Raw genomic sequence first — 19,812 nt, 5'->3', positions numbered from 1 at the left:
TAAACTATAAACTTATGCGTCTCCTCACGGTTTGTCTCATTTTGTGAGCTAGCTTCGTTCACTCACGTTCTCCCCTGCTGGCCACGTCCACTCCTGCCCGATGCTCGCGAAGCTCAATGCCCATTAATCATGCATCTTTTAAAAAAAATTGTGAAGTAGACTTTAACCGAAAGTGGGGGGTGTCATGGCCCTTTAAGAGCAAAATTTAAATTATTTTCGTAGTTCTTTTTTTTTTTCTTCATTACATGTTGTGTTTCTCTTTTTATGCGTCACACTAATGATCAATCTACAGGTTATTTAGTGCAACCACACATCCTTAAGTTTGCAGTGTCTGAGTTTTTCAGTTTAGAAGAAAATTAAGAGTTTCTGCGGGAACGACAGTAACACTATTTATTTATGTCTAGTTATTTATGTCACACTGATAATAGCCATACCTTAGTTTTAACTTCCACATTAGAGTTTTCACTGTTATGATTATGTTTTATGAAATAAATGCATATTGCAAATAATAATTAAAAATATTCAAAAAATTAAGAACATTTTTACATTTTGCATTGTTGGGTTGCTTTTGAAACATATAAGGCTGAAATTTAAAAAGAAAAATGCAATTTAATAATTTTTGCGAAATTAAAGGACAACATTAACAGTTAACATTAACAAGGTCAATGTCAGATACATTTAAAATAAACAGGATTAAGCCAGTAATTCTAGCAAATACTGTTGTGTTACTTTCGTCCCTGCCTATGGGGTCAAAAGTAACAATGTGCAACTTTTGTTTAAGTTAAATTGTAGATGTTCTACATTGAAACAAAATAACACCTGATTTTGATAGACCGCCCTTTAGAGTTAGTAACCACATATTAGTAACCATATTTCTGCTAAAAACATTATCTTTTAAAATTAAGTTTAGAAAAGCTTTCTTTTACAAGCCACAAATGCTGTATTCAGCCTTTAACTACAGGGAAAAAGCAGGGAAGAAGCTGGACTTCAAAGCACAAGTGTATATTTGAACAGAAAGAACAAGAGAAAACTATAGTAGCAGTTTTAATTTAATGAAGGCCAAATTACACACTACGTTTTTCTATAAAAACATCAGCTATACCTTCACTGAAATGTAACAGTTGGTCACCTCCACCCCACTGAACCCTGACGGAAGGCCTACAGTATATCATGCAAAATTATTTGTTGATGTTGAGACATTGCTGACGGTGGTGAGATCGACAAGTAACTCATAAGGTAAGTAGTATATGGAAATATATTTTGATATTGAATTGCAGATTTAAAATACATACAGTATACAATAAGGTTTTATAAATTCACAGGTTGTAAACCTTTTTATTGATTAAAAGCCCCATATAAAACCCAAGCACTGAATAAGGGTACTATTATTAATGTACTTATGCAGGTGTTTGCAGGTTGCATTAGGTTGTCACCATCCTTGCATAATTTTTTATATGTTTACAATACTTAAAGAAAAGTACATCATAAATTCAATATACTTAAACCGTACTTTGCATGTTGAATATCTTATTGTTAACCCCTTATTAACCAAACATTATGGTTTGTTCCTTTGCAATCTATAGAAAAGTACACCATAAACTTAATACACTTATGCAGTACTTTGCATGTTGCATATCTGGTTGTTACCCCCTTATTACCCAAGCATTACAGTTTGTTCCCTTATACCTACACATACGTTCTTTATACTTGTACTATACAGTACGTACAGAAAAGTACACCATTATTTCACTGTACTTACGCTGTACTTTGCAGGGCGTAAAATAAAGCATTATCTTAATTTTTTATGAGAAATGTTACTTTCATCCCCGATATCTCCTACATGTAACAATATGTTTAGGGCACATGTAAACAGATCTGTATTCAGATTCAATTCATTTAGATTGAGGAAATTTGGTGCATGTAAACCTAGCCACTGATATGAAATGTGAAAATGAGTTGAAAAAGTGTTGACTGCTGCACCACATTCACATCTGCTTAAGTCACATTGAATATTTCTTTGTCAAAGACTTTCTTTAATCACAGCATTGAGATTTTAAATGATGCAACTGTGTAAATACACGCATGACAATAAGCCATGTCAAATGCAGCTTTGTTTCTACATCTGCAAATTCATGCATCAAAAATCATCCTTTAAAAGGAATTGTAAAGTTGATTTGTCATGCTCATCCAATGCACATATTATCTAGGATATTGCTTTCATCCGAATTTTTAAAAATCCTATATACATGTAGCACAAAATAAGATTGCTAAACCAAAGGAGCTACAAAAAGGCATTCAAGAACGTGTATTTTGTTGTCTGCTGCCTCCGGCTTAGGTTCTGGGATGAGGTGCCTGCTTGATAAGATAAAAACGGCAGTCTGAAGATATATTTAGAGACATTCAAAGAGTGCAAAATAAAGAAAACCGTATGCGAATGCTTGTGACTCGTTTCAGTGCATGAAGAACATGCTAGCAACAAAATCTGATGAAACCAGATGAACCCCCATCTGGAGTGTCATGTAATTGCAAACTGTTCATGAACACTGATTCAGGATCTGTTTCCACCTGAATTAGTTCACATGAAGATGAGAGTGACACATTTACATGCACATCTGATGTTTTAATCCAACTCTTTTGTTTACATTCCTGATTTCTTTGAGGAGAGGTCTTTGGGTGGGTCAATGGGTGTGTGAATAGACTTTTTCTGATTATATTATTGAAGTCATCTTGCATAATTTATATATGATTGTGAAAGATGGAATCAGCTCTTTAAAGGGTTAGCTCACACAGAAATGAAAATTCTATTATTAATACTCACCACTGTGTCGTTCCAAACTCCTGACACATTCATCCATCTTTGGAAGAAAAATTAAGATATTTTAGATGAAATCCGAGAGCACTCTGACCTTCCATTTACTGCAATGGGCCAGCCAGAGACATTCAAAATTCAGAAAAGGAACCAAAAACATTGTCAAAACCTTTCATGCAACTTCAGTGAAAAACTGTAAAGTGACTTGGTCTATGATCACCTATATCTTCTGGTTTGCACTCACTAAGGCCAGAGTAATGTACTGCCATTAGAGTCAGCAGCGCAACACAAACACCATATTGCCTGTTGTAAACGGGCACTCTAATCTGACTCCAAAGACATTGGCAAACAAAGTTATTTTAACAGTTTTTTTGGTGCACAAAAGTGTTCTTGGAGCACTGTGAGTATGTTTTGACAATGTTTCTGCTTCATTTTCCTAGCTTTGAACAACTCTTGACCATTACTATCTAAAGAGGATGCGAGAGCTCTTATATTTCAACTAAAATATCTTAATTTCTGTTCCGAAGACGAACAAATGTTGTTTCAAGGAAATGGAATGGCATGAGAGATTGGGTGAGTAATTAATAACAGAATTTGGAAGGACTAATCCTTTTTAAGCTTCTCCTCTGATAGCCACAAAAATCAAGCTGAAAGACGTGCTTTTGTGTATGTTTAAAGTAATTTAAAACATCCCATAATGTTTTAGAATTATTTTAGTATAGACGAAAAGTAGGTGGTCTGTTGTGACTGTCTGAACACATTTGTCACATTTCGTTTACTGCACAAAAACAATTCATTTGAATGTGCTTTCTATTATCTTTGGATGCGAGTGTGACTTAGGGTCCACTCTTCATGGATTACAGAATTAGCTGGCTTTGATTATTGATGACCTAACAAGATCCAGGATCCTCATATTGTCATAATAGCAACAGGTCTCTAAACTCAAACCTGCTCTGGAGCAAGCACAGTAGGTACCAACTGCAGATTTTTTCTTACAGTACTAAATTAAATAAGTGTAAAAGTATTTTTAAAAATCATTACTTAAATAAAGATTCATTTAAAACTGATATTACACAAAGATTCAGGGTTCAATCGAAAATTTCATGGTGGTGGTAACTTTTCAAGGGGTTCAAAAACAAGATTTTTATGAACAAATATGTATACTTTACTATATTACTTATACTACTATATTTATAGATATTTTAAAGATACCACTATTGATCTTTTAGATACAAACTCATTGTTATTAGATGGATTACTCTTCAGTGTTTGGAATCTCAGCAGTTAATATTAAAACTGAACTGAACTAAACTTGTTTCAATTTACTAAAATTCTCTATGTGAAGCTGCTTTGACAATCTATGTTGTAAAAGCGCTTTAGAAATAAAGATGAATTGAATATTATATTTTCTTGCTGTCAGCCAATCAGTGCATTGCTGAGTAAGATTTCAAGAACCAATAGATCCAGCCTGATCTCACGAGGAAACCTACCTAAATTATGTTTTGTCAGTTTAGTGGCTAATTCGTACAAATTTCAGTCCAGGTGTACGAAAATGTACAATTTTAAAAAGAAGGCGTCACAGGCCCCTAAACCCAACCATCATTGGTGGATAAGCAAATCGTACTAAATTCATACGAATTAGGCACTAAATCAAAACGTTATGAATTGTCATGAGATAGCGTTGATGGGTCTGTCCTTCACAACAAACACAAGTAGTCTCAGATCAGTTCGTCCAGATATTTTATTCCAATTTGGAAACTTGTTTGAAGAAAAAAACAAACTAGCCAGAGGTCTGTTATCACACTTAAACAATTTGGCATCTGTTGAATCATCGTAGACCATTGAAACATTATACAAAGAGTGGACCCCAAAAATAAACAAGATCAAAACATTTCAGAACCTGCCTACACCATTTAGCATCATCCACTTAGACTGGACTGACACAAGCACAACTTTATACCAGTAAACAAGCCGTCAGCAGTACTTTCTTTAGAAAAGTTTGAAAAAAAAAAAAATGTCCAAAGCAAAATACAGTTTACTACTGTTGTCTATTTGCAGAGGCTATGGTGCAATCATAAAAACATGTGACAACTAAAGTAGCCTCATCTTCTATTTGGAGCATATTTAAAAAAAAAAATCAAGATAAAAGCAGACACACACACACGCGCGCACACACACATATACACACACAATGATCACAAACATGGAGGCAGGTTTCTCTGACTATCATACCTTTAGGGTATGAGGGGTAAACAGAGGCCTATTTGCATGAAAGTGCAAATAACTGGTATGAACAAATACAGCACTTGCTTTTTGAATAAAAAGTCAGCTGAATGCAAATATCAAGTCATCATATGCAACAAACCCAGCCTGATCTCATGAGGAATCATGATTATATAACCAACTGCCAGAAAAGTTGTTAATTTGTATGAACACATATGATTAAAAACATGACGTGCCCCTCAAACCTCAACCCATCATTGGAGAATGATCAAATCTTAGCAGAATGTATGAATGAGATCATGGACATGCATAACAATTAGCCACTAAATATGAATTGCTGAGAGATTGCATTGAACATAACCACTTTCTAATAATTACCTTATGAATACAGGCAAGTCACAGGGTCAGGGTCAAGAAGTATTAGTTTTCATCATAATACAACAGACCATAATGCACACAACAGAAGTAAAACAATATTGCCATTGAAAACACCAGTGACAATAAGTTATGTCCATAAAAAACATCTGGCATAATATGAAGAAAGCAGATGTTAAACTACAAATGTGAGATGGGAGGTTGCACATGCGCATTGAATACACTGAAGCGGTTTTTGAAACGCCCCTGCAAACACACCTGCTGATGAGGAGATGACATTCTCCCAGCATGCATCCAGCCAAGCCTCAATTAACAAAACCAGCAGGGTTCACTCAGAAGGCAAGAGTGTAGATTTCAAACCCACTTTTTCATACACGATATCCAATTTGTGCCTCCTTTCTGATTTCTCCTATTTTTCTTTAAATAGCCTGAAAACTGCTTCCGTGTCACATGAAAAATGAGCCGCCTTATTATATCCCAACCGTAGCTGGTGTTTGATGGAGAAGCTGGAGGCCATTTCTCTTACAGTCAGCACCAACAAAACCAGGACAAGGAAAATGTCACAAGCCCACTCTAGATTTCAGGGATAATTACTAGAGCCTTTTTCTCAGGGACTTATTGAAGCAAGAGTGAGATCATCCGCTGCCTATTTCACTATTTGCTTCCAACATCTGTAAAACATTTACATCTAGTCTGCTCAATTGAAACAAAATACACATTGTTGTAATTGCAACCAAGTATCTACTAAAAAGGAACAAATGTCTTAACGTGCGCACACACAAGAAAAAAGTCTATTTAAAAGAGCAAGAAGGATATGGCACAAAAAGCAATGCAGAATTCAGCCACAACCGTAGTCAACATTTGAAGGGGGTCAAAAAGTTTTTCAAAACTTTCCTAAGAAAATTTTTAGGACAACTTTGAATAAATGTATTGATCCAATGAGGTATATGCACAAAAACCTTTTAATTTCAGTCAGCCAGACCCAGGACTTCCAGTTAATTGTCATCCCATATAAAATCACTGTGTTTAAGATCTTCACTGCCTGGTTGAGATACGCTATGAAGTGTATAAGACCAAACAAGAAGCACTGCATTAAATCATATCTTTCTGCGTCATGTCTTTAAAATATAGAAATTAATTTTACCCCAGTATTTTCAATGAGTTTCTGAGCAGGCCTGCGGCTAATGATGGCGCCTTCGATTAAATGGTCTTTCATCTCTTTTTACACTTTAACAACTAAATGATAGCTTAAGTGAGTTACTGAGTTACCTTACAAAACTGAGTTACATTTAACTGAGTTACATTACAAAAGCAATGTTGTGAAATGAACCTTTGAATTTGAAAATACTCACATAAAGCTTTCACCAGAAGTTTATCATTGGCTGAAAAACCCTATCGTGGATATAGCTGAACCCATTCAAATCAAATGTTGTCAACTGTACACTAACATAAGAACAACAGAACAATACAGTTGTGATTTGTTCAGGGCTTTAATGAAAAAAATATGAACAATCAATCAGAATCTGTCTAACTTTAAAAGAGCTTGGGTATTTTGAAAGGTTAACAATAACGTAGTTTAGGGTTTGTTGATATGGATGCTTATAACTGAGCAATCGGCAGCAAACTAAACTGGATGATCAACTTTTTTATGAAGTAAAAAAGCTACACATCTAATCATATGCATTGTTTTGAGTGTTGGGGAAAGTTACTTTTGAAGGTTATGCATTACAATGTTGAGTCACTCCCAAAAAATTAAGTAGTTGCATTACTTACTTTATATGAAAAGTAATAGGTTACTTTACTATTGAGTTACTTTTTCATACCTGCCTGAGGCTTGATCTCTTTCAGAACTTGCGATTACAATCCCCTTTTCTTATGTGTTCAAAATAATGAGAATACCGCCATCACAGAAATTTTTATTTATTATTGCGTAATACATTACTTGTAATGTTACCCACACACACTGACTATTTTGAAGCAAATTCAACAATCACTTGCTACACACACTTGTCATCTTGAACCATATATAAGATATGAAGAATACTATGATTGTCTTCATTGTGAAAAATCACTGTAAATATTCTATACAAACCATGTGCTTCAGTAAAACTACATATACCCTAAAATAATATTACTACAATTAAAATGTTAATTCAGCTTTACTTATGAATGTGTCAAAAGAAAAATGTGCAAATGCATTTATTAACACTGAGAAAAAACTACCAAAAATGCCGGGTTATTTCAATACTATGGGTCAAAGAATAAACCTAATCAATTTAAATAAAATGTTAGTGTTTGTTCCAATTTGACAACATTTTGTACAATGTAAATGTGGTCACAACAGCATTAAAGCATTTGATTTACCCTCGTTTTAGTTGTCATTCAGTATATTGTTACCTGGAGACTTACTCTGACAGTCGAGTTATTATTATTTTTCCAGAACAGATACAAGTGAATACAAGTTGATTTGCAATCAATTTACTGCAAAGAATCAGCTTGTTCACGAATCAGACATCCACCACCATCTTGTCTTGTAGTGGGTGACTATTTCTTAAGTTCAAAAGAACAAGGTATGATATGTTGTCTTGAAATACAGTGTAAACACTTTGCTAAGTAAATATCTCAATGATAAAAATCTTCAGATAAAGTGCAGATATTTGAAAATTTAGTCAAATGAATAAATTACCAGTTTATTTCCCCCCACTGGAAGTTTAAAGTTTGACTAAGCAACTCTCCGTTTCAACCAGTGCATTTAAAGGGGACTTATTGTGTAAAAAAAAAAAAAAAAACAAATTCACATTTATAAGGGTTTTAAATACAGTTGTGTGGCAAGAGTCGGTGGATATAATCAACTTTTAGTGATAAAAATGTAATAATTTTATTTTATATTAATCACACTTGAAAAAACATTCTCTCTTTTCTACTTGTCATCAGAGGGGAAAAGCGCCAACCATTAGTAATGAACACTGCATCATTAGTATAGAATGTTAGTCTTGTTTTTGAATTGGCCACTATGCTGACACAGGCACTTGTAGCCCCACCCTCTTTTGAAAAGAGTGCAGGAAGCACAATCTCATTTGAATTTAAAGCAACAGTCACCAAAATGGGACAAAATCAAGGCCTAAAAGGGGCATTTCAAAGAGTTGTTCAAGACGTATTGAGCTGAAGCTTCACAAACATACTCTAGGGACATCAGAGACTTATTTTACATCTTATAAAAAGGGGCAAAAAGATCATCGTTAGGTGCTGTACTAATTTCAGTATCTTGTTGTTGTATTTTTATCAAATTTTTGCGCACAAAAAGTTATTTGTACAGAACTTGATGAACCGATATAAAAATACTTTGTGTCCTGAACCATCCCAGTACAGAACTGCAGTCCTAATGTACTAGTTTCACACCAAAGTCACTCCCATTGTGATTTAATGCTCTGCTTTTACATCAGTCAGTGTCATATGAGCTGAATTTCTAGCACGATTCATGCTGGCTGGAAAGTAGTTACACTGAAGGTATAAATTTAACCAGATTGTGCATTATTACAATTCATTTACTTCTCCAGACAAACATTTCTAAATAAATAAATTACAATGTAATGGTTTGAGCTAGATTTCAGTATAGTACAGCACATTTAGCAACTACTCCACAAACATGACATATCAAAAGAGAAGACACAAATCTCATTCTCCACAAAAGCGCTCCAGTTTCAAAATATTGATCAAAGTCAGAGTTATTGACCACCTTGACAGCGGAATCAGCTAATACCTGAGAGAGATCCTGGATTATCATTCTAATTAGCAGACATCCTGCTTAACAACCTCACTGTTAACTTTAACCACATACTGAATGACTGTACTGTAGCCTGTATTATGCCTGCACTTCCAAACTAGAACATGTGTATTTCTATTAAACTTTATGCATCTTCCATGCATGCAAACAGGTCAAATATGCCTAATGCACAAGTAAAATTTTAATTTTATTTAGCAAAAGAGAGATGAATATTTTCAATTTTACAAGACATGCAACAAATGTAAACTATATTTAGGATTAGCAAAAGTGAAACAATCTGAGTTTTGCAGCGATTATAAGATAAGTTTACAGGATGCAGAAATAAGGTTTGATGGAAGCCATGAAATTATTCAATAATAGATAAAGTTCTTTATTTGCTAACAGTATTTGATCATTTTGCTATCAGTATTTGATCATTTTATACAGTTTAACCATTTTGTTCTTCATGCTACACTGTTAAAATTAAATTACAGAAACTTACCATAAAATAACAAACATTAAAAAACAGAAATTTACTTGACTTTTTTTTTTAAGGTAAATTTCTGTAATTTAACGGGTGTTATTTTACTTTTTTCCAGCACCAAAGCTGCCGGAAATAACCGGAAAATTACTGATTTTTTTTACAGTGTACTAAAATATGCCAGTCCAGGCAATGAAAGCAATTAAATCGAATGCATGTCATTAAAATTATATTTCACCGAAGCAAAATTTACTCCACCTCAAGTGGTTCTAAACCTTTATGAGTTTCATTTTCTGTTAAAAGATATTCTGAAGAATGTTAGAAACCTGCAACCGTTGACTTGAATAATATGAAATAAAAATAAGTTAATGGTTACAGGTAGGGCTGCACAATATTGGAAAATTCAGACACTGCAATATGTTGTTTTTTTGCAATATATATATATTGTGTGATAATAATATAATTTCACCAAATGATTTAAAAAGCTCTATTTGAAAAGAATTAATTGATTTTGATAGAACAAAAACTTGATAATCTCAGTCTAGTCTATGCAGTAGTCAGCATCTGTATACATTATAATAAATTACAAGGGAAAATTAATAAATAAACAGCGCTTTATGGTTTTCTGGGAAGTTTTCATGTACAGAAATTGGACAAGCAAACGTAAAATAGCAGTCACCATTGTATAAATAATTGGGGAAAAAAATAATATTTAATAACATTATTATAATCTTTCGTAAATATTCTAACCCTGCGATGTAACTATTGCATATTTACACATTGTGATATTGATGCACGCATGACATTGTTCAGCCCTAGTTATAGGTTTCCAACATTTTCATAATATCTTTCGTAAAAAGAAACTCCAACAGGTTTGTGCAAAGTTAAGGTTGAGTAAATGGCAATTTTTATTGTGGAAGAACTATCCCTTCGTCACTGGGGCTGTACTTCTTCAAAAAGATTCACATTTGCACTTTTTAGGTAGTAATAATGTACTAATATACCTGATGTACTTTAGGTAGTAATGATGGAAGAACATGTATCTTTTGTAATGGCACCGCCCCAACAGCAGACTTCATTTCGAAGTGTGTGCAGTCTACAAAAATTTAAGAAACTTCAATTTCATGTATTTTCATTTGAATCAGCATTAATCACCACATCAATAACATTATAATCAACACACATTTGCATTTTACAATTTAATATACTTCGTTCATTTCATATTAAATCATAATTAAATTTCATTTTGTAGATTGTGCCAGTTCTTTGAAAAAAATAAACCCTTCAGCACTGATTTTTATTAAAGTTACAAACTTCAGTAGGCTATTTATCGTCACCTGCTACTGAACACCAAGTGTGTACTACGGTGTTTTGAGCATCTAGCACACATCAGTCAAACGCAGAAACAGCCTGCACACTCTGACAGTTGTAGCTTTCACTACGCATTTCAGCACGACGGTGGCGGGTGGAACCAGACAAACACACAAATCTCCGGCCTTTCAGGTAATCAGATTAGTATACAGTACGTGATACGCTGTCAACACACTTACCGGTGCTCATTGTTCTCTGCAGACCTTTCCAGAGCCCAATGTCATGCGTATCTACAGATCTTCTTCAGCTTTCAGCGCGCGCTGCACATCTTTCATCAGCCGCCCGGTGCACGAGCGCTAAAGCCGACACAATGGGTGTTTAAAAAAAATGAATACTAAGCGCCTCGCACCTCCGATTTTAGAAAAGTAGTTATGTGTGCTATAGGATCGGTAATAAACGTAGTGCGCAGTGTTGCGGGCGCATGCACGAACTGGGTGTTGGCGTATGGCTGTGATGCGCTCGTGCGTATTTGCCTCAGCACCATCATCCCTGCACGAGCCGCACTGAAGCCGCAGATGCATTCTGGGAAATGGAGTTTATGCGAGAATGACATTAGAAAACTTGTGCTGACCTTTTTTTTTTTTTTTTACAGACTACAGAGCTGACTAGTAGACGTTGTGTCAGGCCTGGCGCTATGGGGGGGAAAAGGGGGCATTGCCCCCCTCAGAAATAATTTGTGCCCCCTCAGTTTTCATCAAGGATTAGTTCACTCAAAACTGAAAATTCTTTTTGTCATTAATTACTAACACTTCCATCATTCCAACCTTCAGAACACAAATTTAGATATTTTATATTATACAAAGTATGTATTTTTTTGGGCTATACTGCTATTTGCTAATGCTTAATTAAACAGCAGAAAATATATTTTAGGCCTATTTTAACAGCTAAAATACAATTAGCAGATCAATTTTATTTAAACCTGTAGCTCATGGCCCTAAAAATTAAAATGTAACCTAAAAACAAGTTAATAAAGGCTAAATAATTAAATAAAATGACAGGTTTGACAGCCTAATAACTGAATGGTTGCGTTTTTACAAATGCCTACCAGACAATTTCACACAAAAAAAATTAAAAAACAGCTTATGATAGCCCAACATAAAGCTTTATTTTTACCTTTAAACATTTATATTATTTGAAATAAAGCTGAAAGAAATGAGGAGAACAAAATATCATTTAAAACACTTGTACTGAAGCCATGATGCGTCTATGTAAACGGTATTGTTGCGTAACCTTTATTACTATAAAAAAAGTACATTACTGCCTTAATTCACTAACTTAGGATGCAAAGTGATAATAAAATGAATCAATAGCCTAAATGAAAGGAACAAGAGGGATCAAAATCAGTCACTAGGGGCCTCATGTACAAAGACTTGCGTTGAACTGATACTAAAACATTGCGTACGGACAAAGCTGTAGATGTGCGCAGTAAAAAAATCTGATGTATGAAACACTACGTACGCGGAATCCCACGCATATTCTCTTTGTACACCAGAATTTCCCTGCCTCCTCCCCCGTATGAATATCCCAATGACTCCACTTAGGCAAAACCAAACGAAAAAGCAATGATTTTAGTTCCTGTATATAAAGTTTCATTGAAACATGCAGATTTTTAGATTTACATATTTAGATTACAGTTTATATTCATTCTAATAGAAAGAAAAACATAAAATAGCATGATGTATAAGTGGACTGGCGCCATCTAGCGTTTAAATAAGACAGTCACCGAAAAAAAATCAAACTAAAGCTAAAAATGTCAACATTGACTCCATTAATCATTTATTTTAATAAATTGTTAATTATTAAATATTTGCTAGTACCCAAAGTCATTTAATATACTTAATTGTTATTTTCTCTTTTTACAAAGTTCTACAACATTTTCGAAAGCAAGTAAAATGTAACAAATTATGGAAAAAAATTACAATGATATATAAAATTACAACAAAATGATGATATATTATTTATGCAATAAATATATAAATTATTACAGTTAGGTCAAGAAGTCATGTTGAAAATGATGGGAAAAATCTTATCACACTCCAAACCAAATAATCTAGAAATAGCCATTGCATTTATAATAACATTTATTTATTCATATTATTTAAGAAGACGGATTTAAAAAAAGCATTAGCATGTGTTATTGATCCTCACTTTGTTACACAGATAGTCCATCAGTTCCTGCAATAAAGAGGTCACAAACTGCTGGTTATGCTGGACTTCTCATGCACACACATGAAGTTCTGGAGATTTTCTAACCTTGATCTTCCTCATCTGATTTACGGCTGCGTCATCGAGCAGCTCAACATTGATCTCATCTTTATTGTCCTCGGAAAGAAACAGAGTCTTGAAAGCAAAAAAGACCAGCAAAATGAATGCTAAAAGAGTAAAATGAAGTGTAAAAATGTACATGTAGTCAAACTCACTTCTCCATGGGAAGTTACTATTGTGGCTGTAGCCATCATCAATTCATCTCCAACAGAGCGACTTGTTTGTCTGTTTGTAAACAGCAGATTTGTCAGTGCCAACACACATATGAAGAGATCTTCACCAGTATAACACTCAAGAAAGGAAATGTTACCTAAATTGAACCCCTAAAGCATTTGCTTGGTCACTGAGTTTGACAACCCGTCCTTGAGTTCTTTTGGCATTGATGGTTGAGGCACATCTGTCAACAAGAATCAAAAGGGATTTGCATTTAATTCATCCACTATTTAACCAATAACAAAAAGCATAACACTAATAAAACAATCATTTAACCCTTTGACATTCCTCACTTCAGCTAACTTTCAAGGGGTCTTCAGAATAAATTTAAAATGAGACTGAATGAGTTAATGTACAACTGAATGTGGTTAATGTACAAAGTTTTAGGAATGCAATTTTAAAGCACTTTAAGAGTATTTTATGATACTTGTTAACTATAGTTAGTATTTTTTTTTCATTAAGATAGTTTTACTAAACATGGCTTGGATTTGTTTAAAAAATATTTAAATAAAAAAAAACACAATATGACAATCTTTAAACTTGATTTGACAATACTTCTAAGAGATACTTTTATTTAACAAAAGAAAACATTTTATTTATACTCAAAGGGATTTTTGCAGCTTGTTTAAACTACTTTAAATGAGTTGTAACAATTCTGAAGTTTCTTTGGGATAACGTAATCATTCTTACAAATGTAAGTAAATTGAACCTAAAACAATTAATTTAACTGAATCAATTTGTGTTGGGACAACATCAAGAAATTTGTGTGAAGAAATTTTAGTGTAACAAAACTTAAAGCCAATGATGTAGCTATATGTAAAATATAAATATTTCAGCTACCGAAAAATATTGACTCAGATGTAGATTGACTCAGAGCAGATGGCTTTATTTAGTGTCTAAGACGTTTTAGCTCAAACTAACCAATAGATTTTATGCCAGTGCTTGATAATGGTCCACAGGAGCTGCTTTGCCCATGCACATCTGATATTTTGTACATATTAGTCTGACATTTTGTAAAGATTATACTTTGTTTATTGCAAGTATTTAATCATTTAACTGAGAAAAAAGTTGGACTCATTTCCTCCATGTAATTAGTAAACCTTTTCGCATTATTGCCAATATGCCAAAAGCTTTAAATGAATCCAATATCGGTGCTCAATACATTGGTACATCCCACCTAAATTTGATTAAACGCATTATAAAATATTACATCTCCAGTCCTTATGGAAGATGGTCTTTTATTATATCAGTAAGTTTGATTAAAAAAAGTAGAAAAGCAAAATCAAGCTGACATGACATTCAATATTTGGTGACTAAAAGGTTTAGTCACCCTGGAGGATTTATATGTTAATAAAAATTTGCCTTATTTCTCAACTAAAAGAAACGTTTTCTCTCCCTGCAGTACACTTTTTTTTCAACATTTACAGATTAGAAATTACCATGCAATATCCAATTTTAAAATTGCAGCCAGTCTACTATTGGGCTCACCCGATTCCAAACACTTGATTTGAGATTTTGTATGCGTTTTCTCAAGAACTGAGCTACTCTATAATTTATTTGAAGAATGCTTGGGAAGAAGACAGGGACATACAGATTGAGACCAATACATGGGAGAAAAACCTCAGTAGAGTTCAATCTTGCTCTATTTATTCCAGGCATCAATTAATTGGGTTTAAAGTAATGCATAGACTGCACTATTTAAAATCTAAATTACAAAAATGTTTTCCCATTGCCCCTACGTGTGACCGATGCAAGTCTGCTAAAGGCTCCCTGATCCACCTCTTTTGGACGTGAACTTTATGATTTCTGGTGTGACATTTAAATGCTTTTCTAATATGTATGGTTTTACCTTTACAATTGACCCAAATTATTTGGGTACTCTCATTCTCTGCTGGATTATAATGAGTCCATACAAAGCATCATAATTTATGGAATGATTATTACTAAAAGAGTCATTCTAAAACTGTGGAAATCAGATTCTACTCCTCAATTTAAGACATGGTTAACTTCTCACTCAAATATTGCACATGAAGAGTCCTGATGATCATTTTGATAAGTTTTGCAATATATGGCAACCTTTTCCTTATCACCTGGACCAACATAGTGTGAATTCTGAGCAGCAGTGTAATGCTTAATATGCCCACTACCCCATTGACTGCCACTGTATTTTCATTGGAACCATGTATATGCCCCAATTGTTTTCTAATAATAACTTAATTTTTTTAAATGTATTTTTCTTTATTTTAATTATTATTACCATTATTTATTTGTATTATTATGCTTATTTCCTATTTGTATTGTTGTTTTGTTGTGTGGTAATTATTGAAAAGTAAAACTAATAAAATAAAATAAAAAGCAAGCATTTGTTGATATTAATACATTATGATTTGGTATTATCAAAATCTTTTATTAAATTTAGCTTGTGCTGTATTTAAAAAATCCTGTAAAATATATTTTCCAGCTTAAAATGAATGAAGACTGCAAAAGAGTTCAATTGAATTAAAAGGTTTACCTCAGACTCCCAGTGCTTTTACTGCTGTGCAGGGTCTTCTTTGTAGGTTTCTGTTTTGATAAGTCATTAGTGAATCAAACTAAACACCCACACAAATAATAAAAGCAGAAGTTAAGTACCTTTTGGCCTTCAATTGGAGTCTTACTTTGACTCGACGACCTTTGTTGCCCTGCCAAGGCATTTAAAGCTACAAAAAACATAACTTTAATCCTAACACATATAAAAGTTACATTTGAAAACATTACTTAAGTTTTCTGGAACCTTTTTTGCTTGGCTTTCTAGACAGGGGTTTCTGAATTTCTGGAGAGGCACACTAAAAAAATCGAAAACAAGCAGCGTCACATTTAAGTGTTGTTGTTATCTTAAGTGAACACCAGAGGCCAGCAAAATCACTTTACCTTAAGAGCCATCGTCACCTCGCCAACAGACGTGTCATCATCTGGAAAAACACATTAGAAGATTAGAGCTGCTACTAGTCATTATATAACATGCAGACAGAACAAACTGTAGTTGTCGTACCGTTCATCAGGTCTTTTATCAGCGTGGTGTGAAGTGACAGCGGCATTTTCATCAGCTCTATTTTGAAGACTCTGTCCACTGTTGCTAATAATTTGTTCAGATTGGCCTCCATTTCATTTATCCGGTCCTGCGCTGTTCCAATGAAAGACAAAGTCATTCATTCAGGGTTTCTGCAGGTTATATTGCGTCTTTGTGACCCGTTTAAAACAAATGATAAATTGATAAAACAGTTTGAAAGGAACAATACTCACAATGTGCATTTAACTTATAGCACACAATGTTTTATCCCATCCTCAATTCTTTTACACAAAATAAAGTAACACAAATAATTTAAGGTTTGAATAGCATTATGGAAATAAGGGTAAATTACATTGTTCCTTTGGATTTTTTGTTTTCCAGTGAACCAAACACACACACACACACACAAGCAAAATTAACTTACATGATACAAGTCTTGTTTTCTGCTAAAACTGACCAGAATAGCTTGTGAGTTGTATCAAAACATCCATAAAATCATCTCAAATCAAACAGAATTTACAGCAAAACTAAACAATGTGTTCTTGTTTAAGCCTAAACAATTAATTTTGCTCATTCTGAGAAAACAAGACTTAATACAAATGTTGATTCATGAATGTTATAATTTTTATTGTAAAACAACTAACTATACTGAGCATTTTGCATGGCATGCAACATTTAATGAATACATGTACGAATTTAACACTTGATTTAAACCTATCTAATACATTTTAAGAACCCACAGAAAATCTGGAAAAGGGTATTGGCTTAATGACTGACCTTCCTTCTCAAACTGTTGTATGAAGAGCTCTTTTCTCTTGGTGAGTCTGATCTTCTGCTCAAAGCTGTGCTGGTCGTCGACCTGACCGTCTGAATCCTGACTCACTTTTCTAGTTCTTCGTGGAGCCATGCTAATACCTGAAAGATGTTTTTAATTTTTTTTCTGAAAAGTACTAACTTAAGAGAAGGCGCTCACCACAGGTGCTCGCCAATTATTTTCTTCTGCTTTTAATTGCGATTGGCAAATCAATTTAAAAGGTACACTTCTGCCACCTATTGGACTGGGTGAGCGCAGATTTGTTCATGCGTTGGCAGAATTCATTTGCAGGTGGAATAAAATCTAAAATGATAAGCGTTTTAGTTATTATTATTGTTATTAATATTATTATTATTAATAATAATATTTAAGCATTCTGATATGAAGCTTTCAATTCGCTATTGGTATTTTTTATTGCAAATAAAACGTACAGCAGTAAAAAAAGAAAATGATTACAGTGAACAGAGATTGACACAGCTCTTTTTTGAGGCAACAAACAAAAATTCCAAAGATAAAAAAAAAGGAAAACATTTACAAGACGCCAAAAACAGATTCATAATAGCTTACAATAGATGGAGCTTTTACATTTTTTACAGCGTTGAGAGACTTCATTAACAGAATAAGTTAGCCTAATAAGTTTTATTAATAAGTCAATAAGACAAAAACCTTGTATAAAGGAGGAGGTTTTGAAAGAGGACATTTATAATTTAAAATGACAAAATTAACAAAATTGTTAATTTGTTTATCACCATTTTCAAAACAACAAATAAATTATTTAGCATTCATCAATGCTATTAACATATTATTTTAATCTTGCCAAAATAATTGCACACTTTGACAATCAACAAAATAGTGACATAAAGATTCCTCACTGTTTTTACAAAATTAAATTTTTTTCTCAATATGTGTAAATTTGGAAAGTAACATGTTGCTTGGGTATATTTTATATAAACTCTTTAAATGAATTTCTCTTACTTTATTTGAAATGCAAAATTTGTATGATTGAAGCCAAGCTTTTCTCCACTTTCCCTCTTGGAATAACTCTTTTTATCTTTAAATTCTTGCCTAATGTCTTAGTTCTTTTTTTGTTAGTTTTAGTAATTTAAAAATATATATATGAACTTCAAGAAACTGTATAATACAACTTAGAATACAGTAAAAGATGACAGTTCTTTTACACAATAATCACATTAGAACACAAGATAAGGAGCAAAACCAAAATACAATACATCATTTAGTTTTTTTTTAAGTTAAAAGAAATGATGCAATAAAAAAGAGATAAATATTCAAGTAGCATGAAGGATCTCATCATATTTGCTGAAGAAAGAAGCATATTTCTTATTTTCAATATAAGTGATTTAATTAAATGTTATTTTTTACATAGGAAGTCTATAAAGATTGGATTGTTTTGAAGGGACCTCTGTTTGTAAATATAAAATTTTCAGCAAATATAAGAAAGTTCACAGTGGCTTCTAACGACTTGTTTTGTTTTTCAGAATAACAAAAATATCATCATTAAGGTGCAAATTACCACTCATATTAACCTTGGAAAAACAATATAAATTTAAATCATTCCAAAACAGTGATGATACATCGCAAAAAAAAAAAAAGTGACAAATGTCTTCACACTCATTCTTACAAAATGTGCAAATATCAGTAACATCACAATATTTGGATAAAAGTGCATTACATGGGTAATGTTGGGCAAAATTTTAAAGGTCACCCCTTTCATTTATTAAGAATACAGAATTTATTTGGTAATAATCATGTTTTCATCCATTAAATATTAACAATTATGGAACCCCCCAAAAAACAAAAAAAAAAAACTCACTTTTCTAGTTCTTCGTGGAGCCATGCTAATATCTGAAAGATGTTTTTTAATATTTTTCTGAAAAGTACTAACTTAAGAGCAGGTGCTCACCATAGGTGCTCGCCAATTATTTTCTTCTGCTTTTAATTGCGATTGGCAAATCAATTTAAAAGGATAGTATCATGTACAAACCAATTATTTGAGAGTACTTTGTGGCTTTTAAAGATCATTCAGAATGCATAAGTAAATAATTAATAAACCATTCAAATTAACATTTATATTTCTTATTATTCAGGCATGTACTAATAATTATTTGTATGTTAATAAATGCTTTAGTATATTAACTTCATCCAGTTTTGTGACCTAATCTAAAGTGAGGACAATTTATGCTTTATAAAGTCCTTATAAATGACAATTAAAGGCTCAGTTATTTTCTAAACAGAGGAAAAAAACACAACTTTATTCATTTCTAATCATTTGAAGAGACATAAATGAATCTGCATCAAATGAAAAATACATTTTTGCAATCTTAACTAAAATAAAGTTACAGTACAGTTTAAACTTCGCTAAATAACATTATAATGTTGTATCATAATATATTGTTAAATTATTATATTGTTGTTGTTTTTTATCCAATTT

At 32.9% G+C, this 19,812-nt stretch overlaps 2 protein-coding genes across 20 annotated transcripts in view; both read right to left on the bottom strand.

Moving 5' to 3' along the window:
• ablim2 (actin binding LIM protein family, member 2) overlaps positions 1-11,454 on the bottom strand; it is a 142,930-nt gene extending 131,476 nt beyond the window's left edge. For all 15 annotated transcript variants that reach the window (XR_015504118.1, XR_015504103.1, XR_015504111.1 and 12 more), the window contains exon 1: positions 11,202-11,454. Coding sequence is in view for 4 of the 15 variants with exons in the window: in XM_087276271.1 (XP_087132397.1) it covers positions 11,202-11,211 (10 nt within the window). In the remaining 11 variants the exon portion in view is untranslated. The remainder of the gene's footprint in view (positions 1-11,201) is intronic.
• Positions 11,455-13,085: 1,631 nt separating this feature from the next.
• Positions 13,086-19,314, bottom strand: cdca9 (cell division cycle associated 9). 5 transcript variants are annotated; one of them, XM_087274516.1, is made up of 11 exons: positions 19,195-19,314; positions 17,327-17,436; positions 16,532-16,663; positions 16,411-16,451; positions 16,274-16,325; positions 16,132-16,199; positions 16,013-16,062; positions 13,598-13,684; positions 13,443-13,512; positions 13,276-13,362; positions 13,086-13,197 (listed from the first exon to the last, which is right to left on the bottom strand). In XM_087274516.1, exons 3-11 carry the CDS (start codon positions 16,641-16,643, stop codon positions 13,147-13,149), a joined length of 618 nt encoding a protein of 205 aa, XP_087130642.1. In that variant the 5' UTR covers positions 16,644-16,663; positions 17,327-17,436; positions 19,195-19,314; the 3' UTR covers positions 13,086-13,146.
• Between the last annotated feature and the right edge of the window lie 498 nt (positions 19,315-19,812).

Source organism: Danio rerio, chromosome 12, assembly GCF_052040795.2.
Source record: "Danio rerio strain M-AB ecotype USA chromosome 12, GRCz13ab, whole genome shotgun sequence".
Taxonomy (NCBI): Eukaryota; Metazoa; Chordata; class Actinopteri; order Cypriniformes; family Danionidae; genus Danio; species Danio rerio.
The sequence above is the reverse complement of the archived record's forward strand: the minus strand, read 5'-3'. Positions and strand labels throughout refer to the sequence as shown.

Coding starts and splice junctions, on each gene's coding strand:
- cdca9 (NM_001202426.1), bottom strand. CDS start 17,456: ATGGCTCCACGAAGAACTAGAAAAGTGAGTCAGGATTCAGACGGTCAG. Junction 16,326..16,410: donor AGGTGACGATGGCTCTTAAG/GTAAAGTGATTT, acceptor CGATTTTTTTAG/TGTGCCTCTCCAGAAATTCA. Junction 13,363..13,442: donor TAGTAACTTCCCATGGAGAA/GTGAGTTTGACT, acceptor TTTGCTTTCAAG/ACTCTGTTTCTTTCCGAGGA.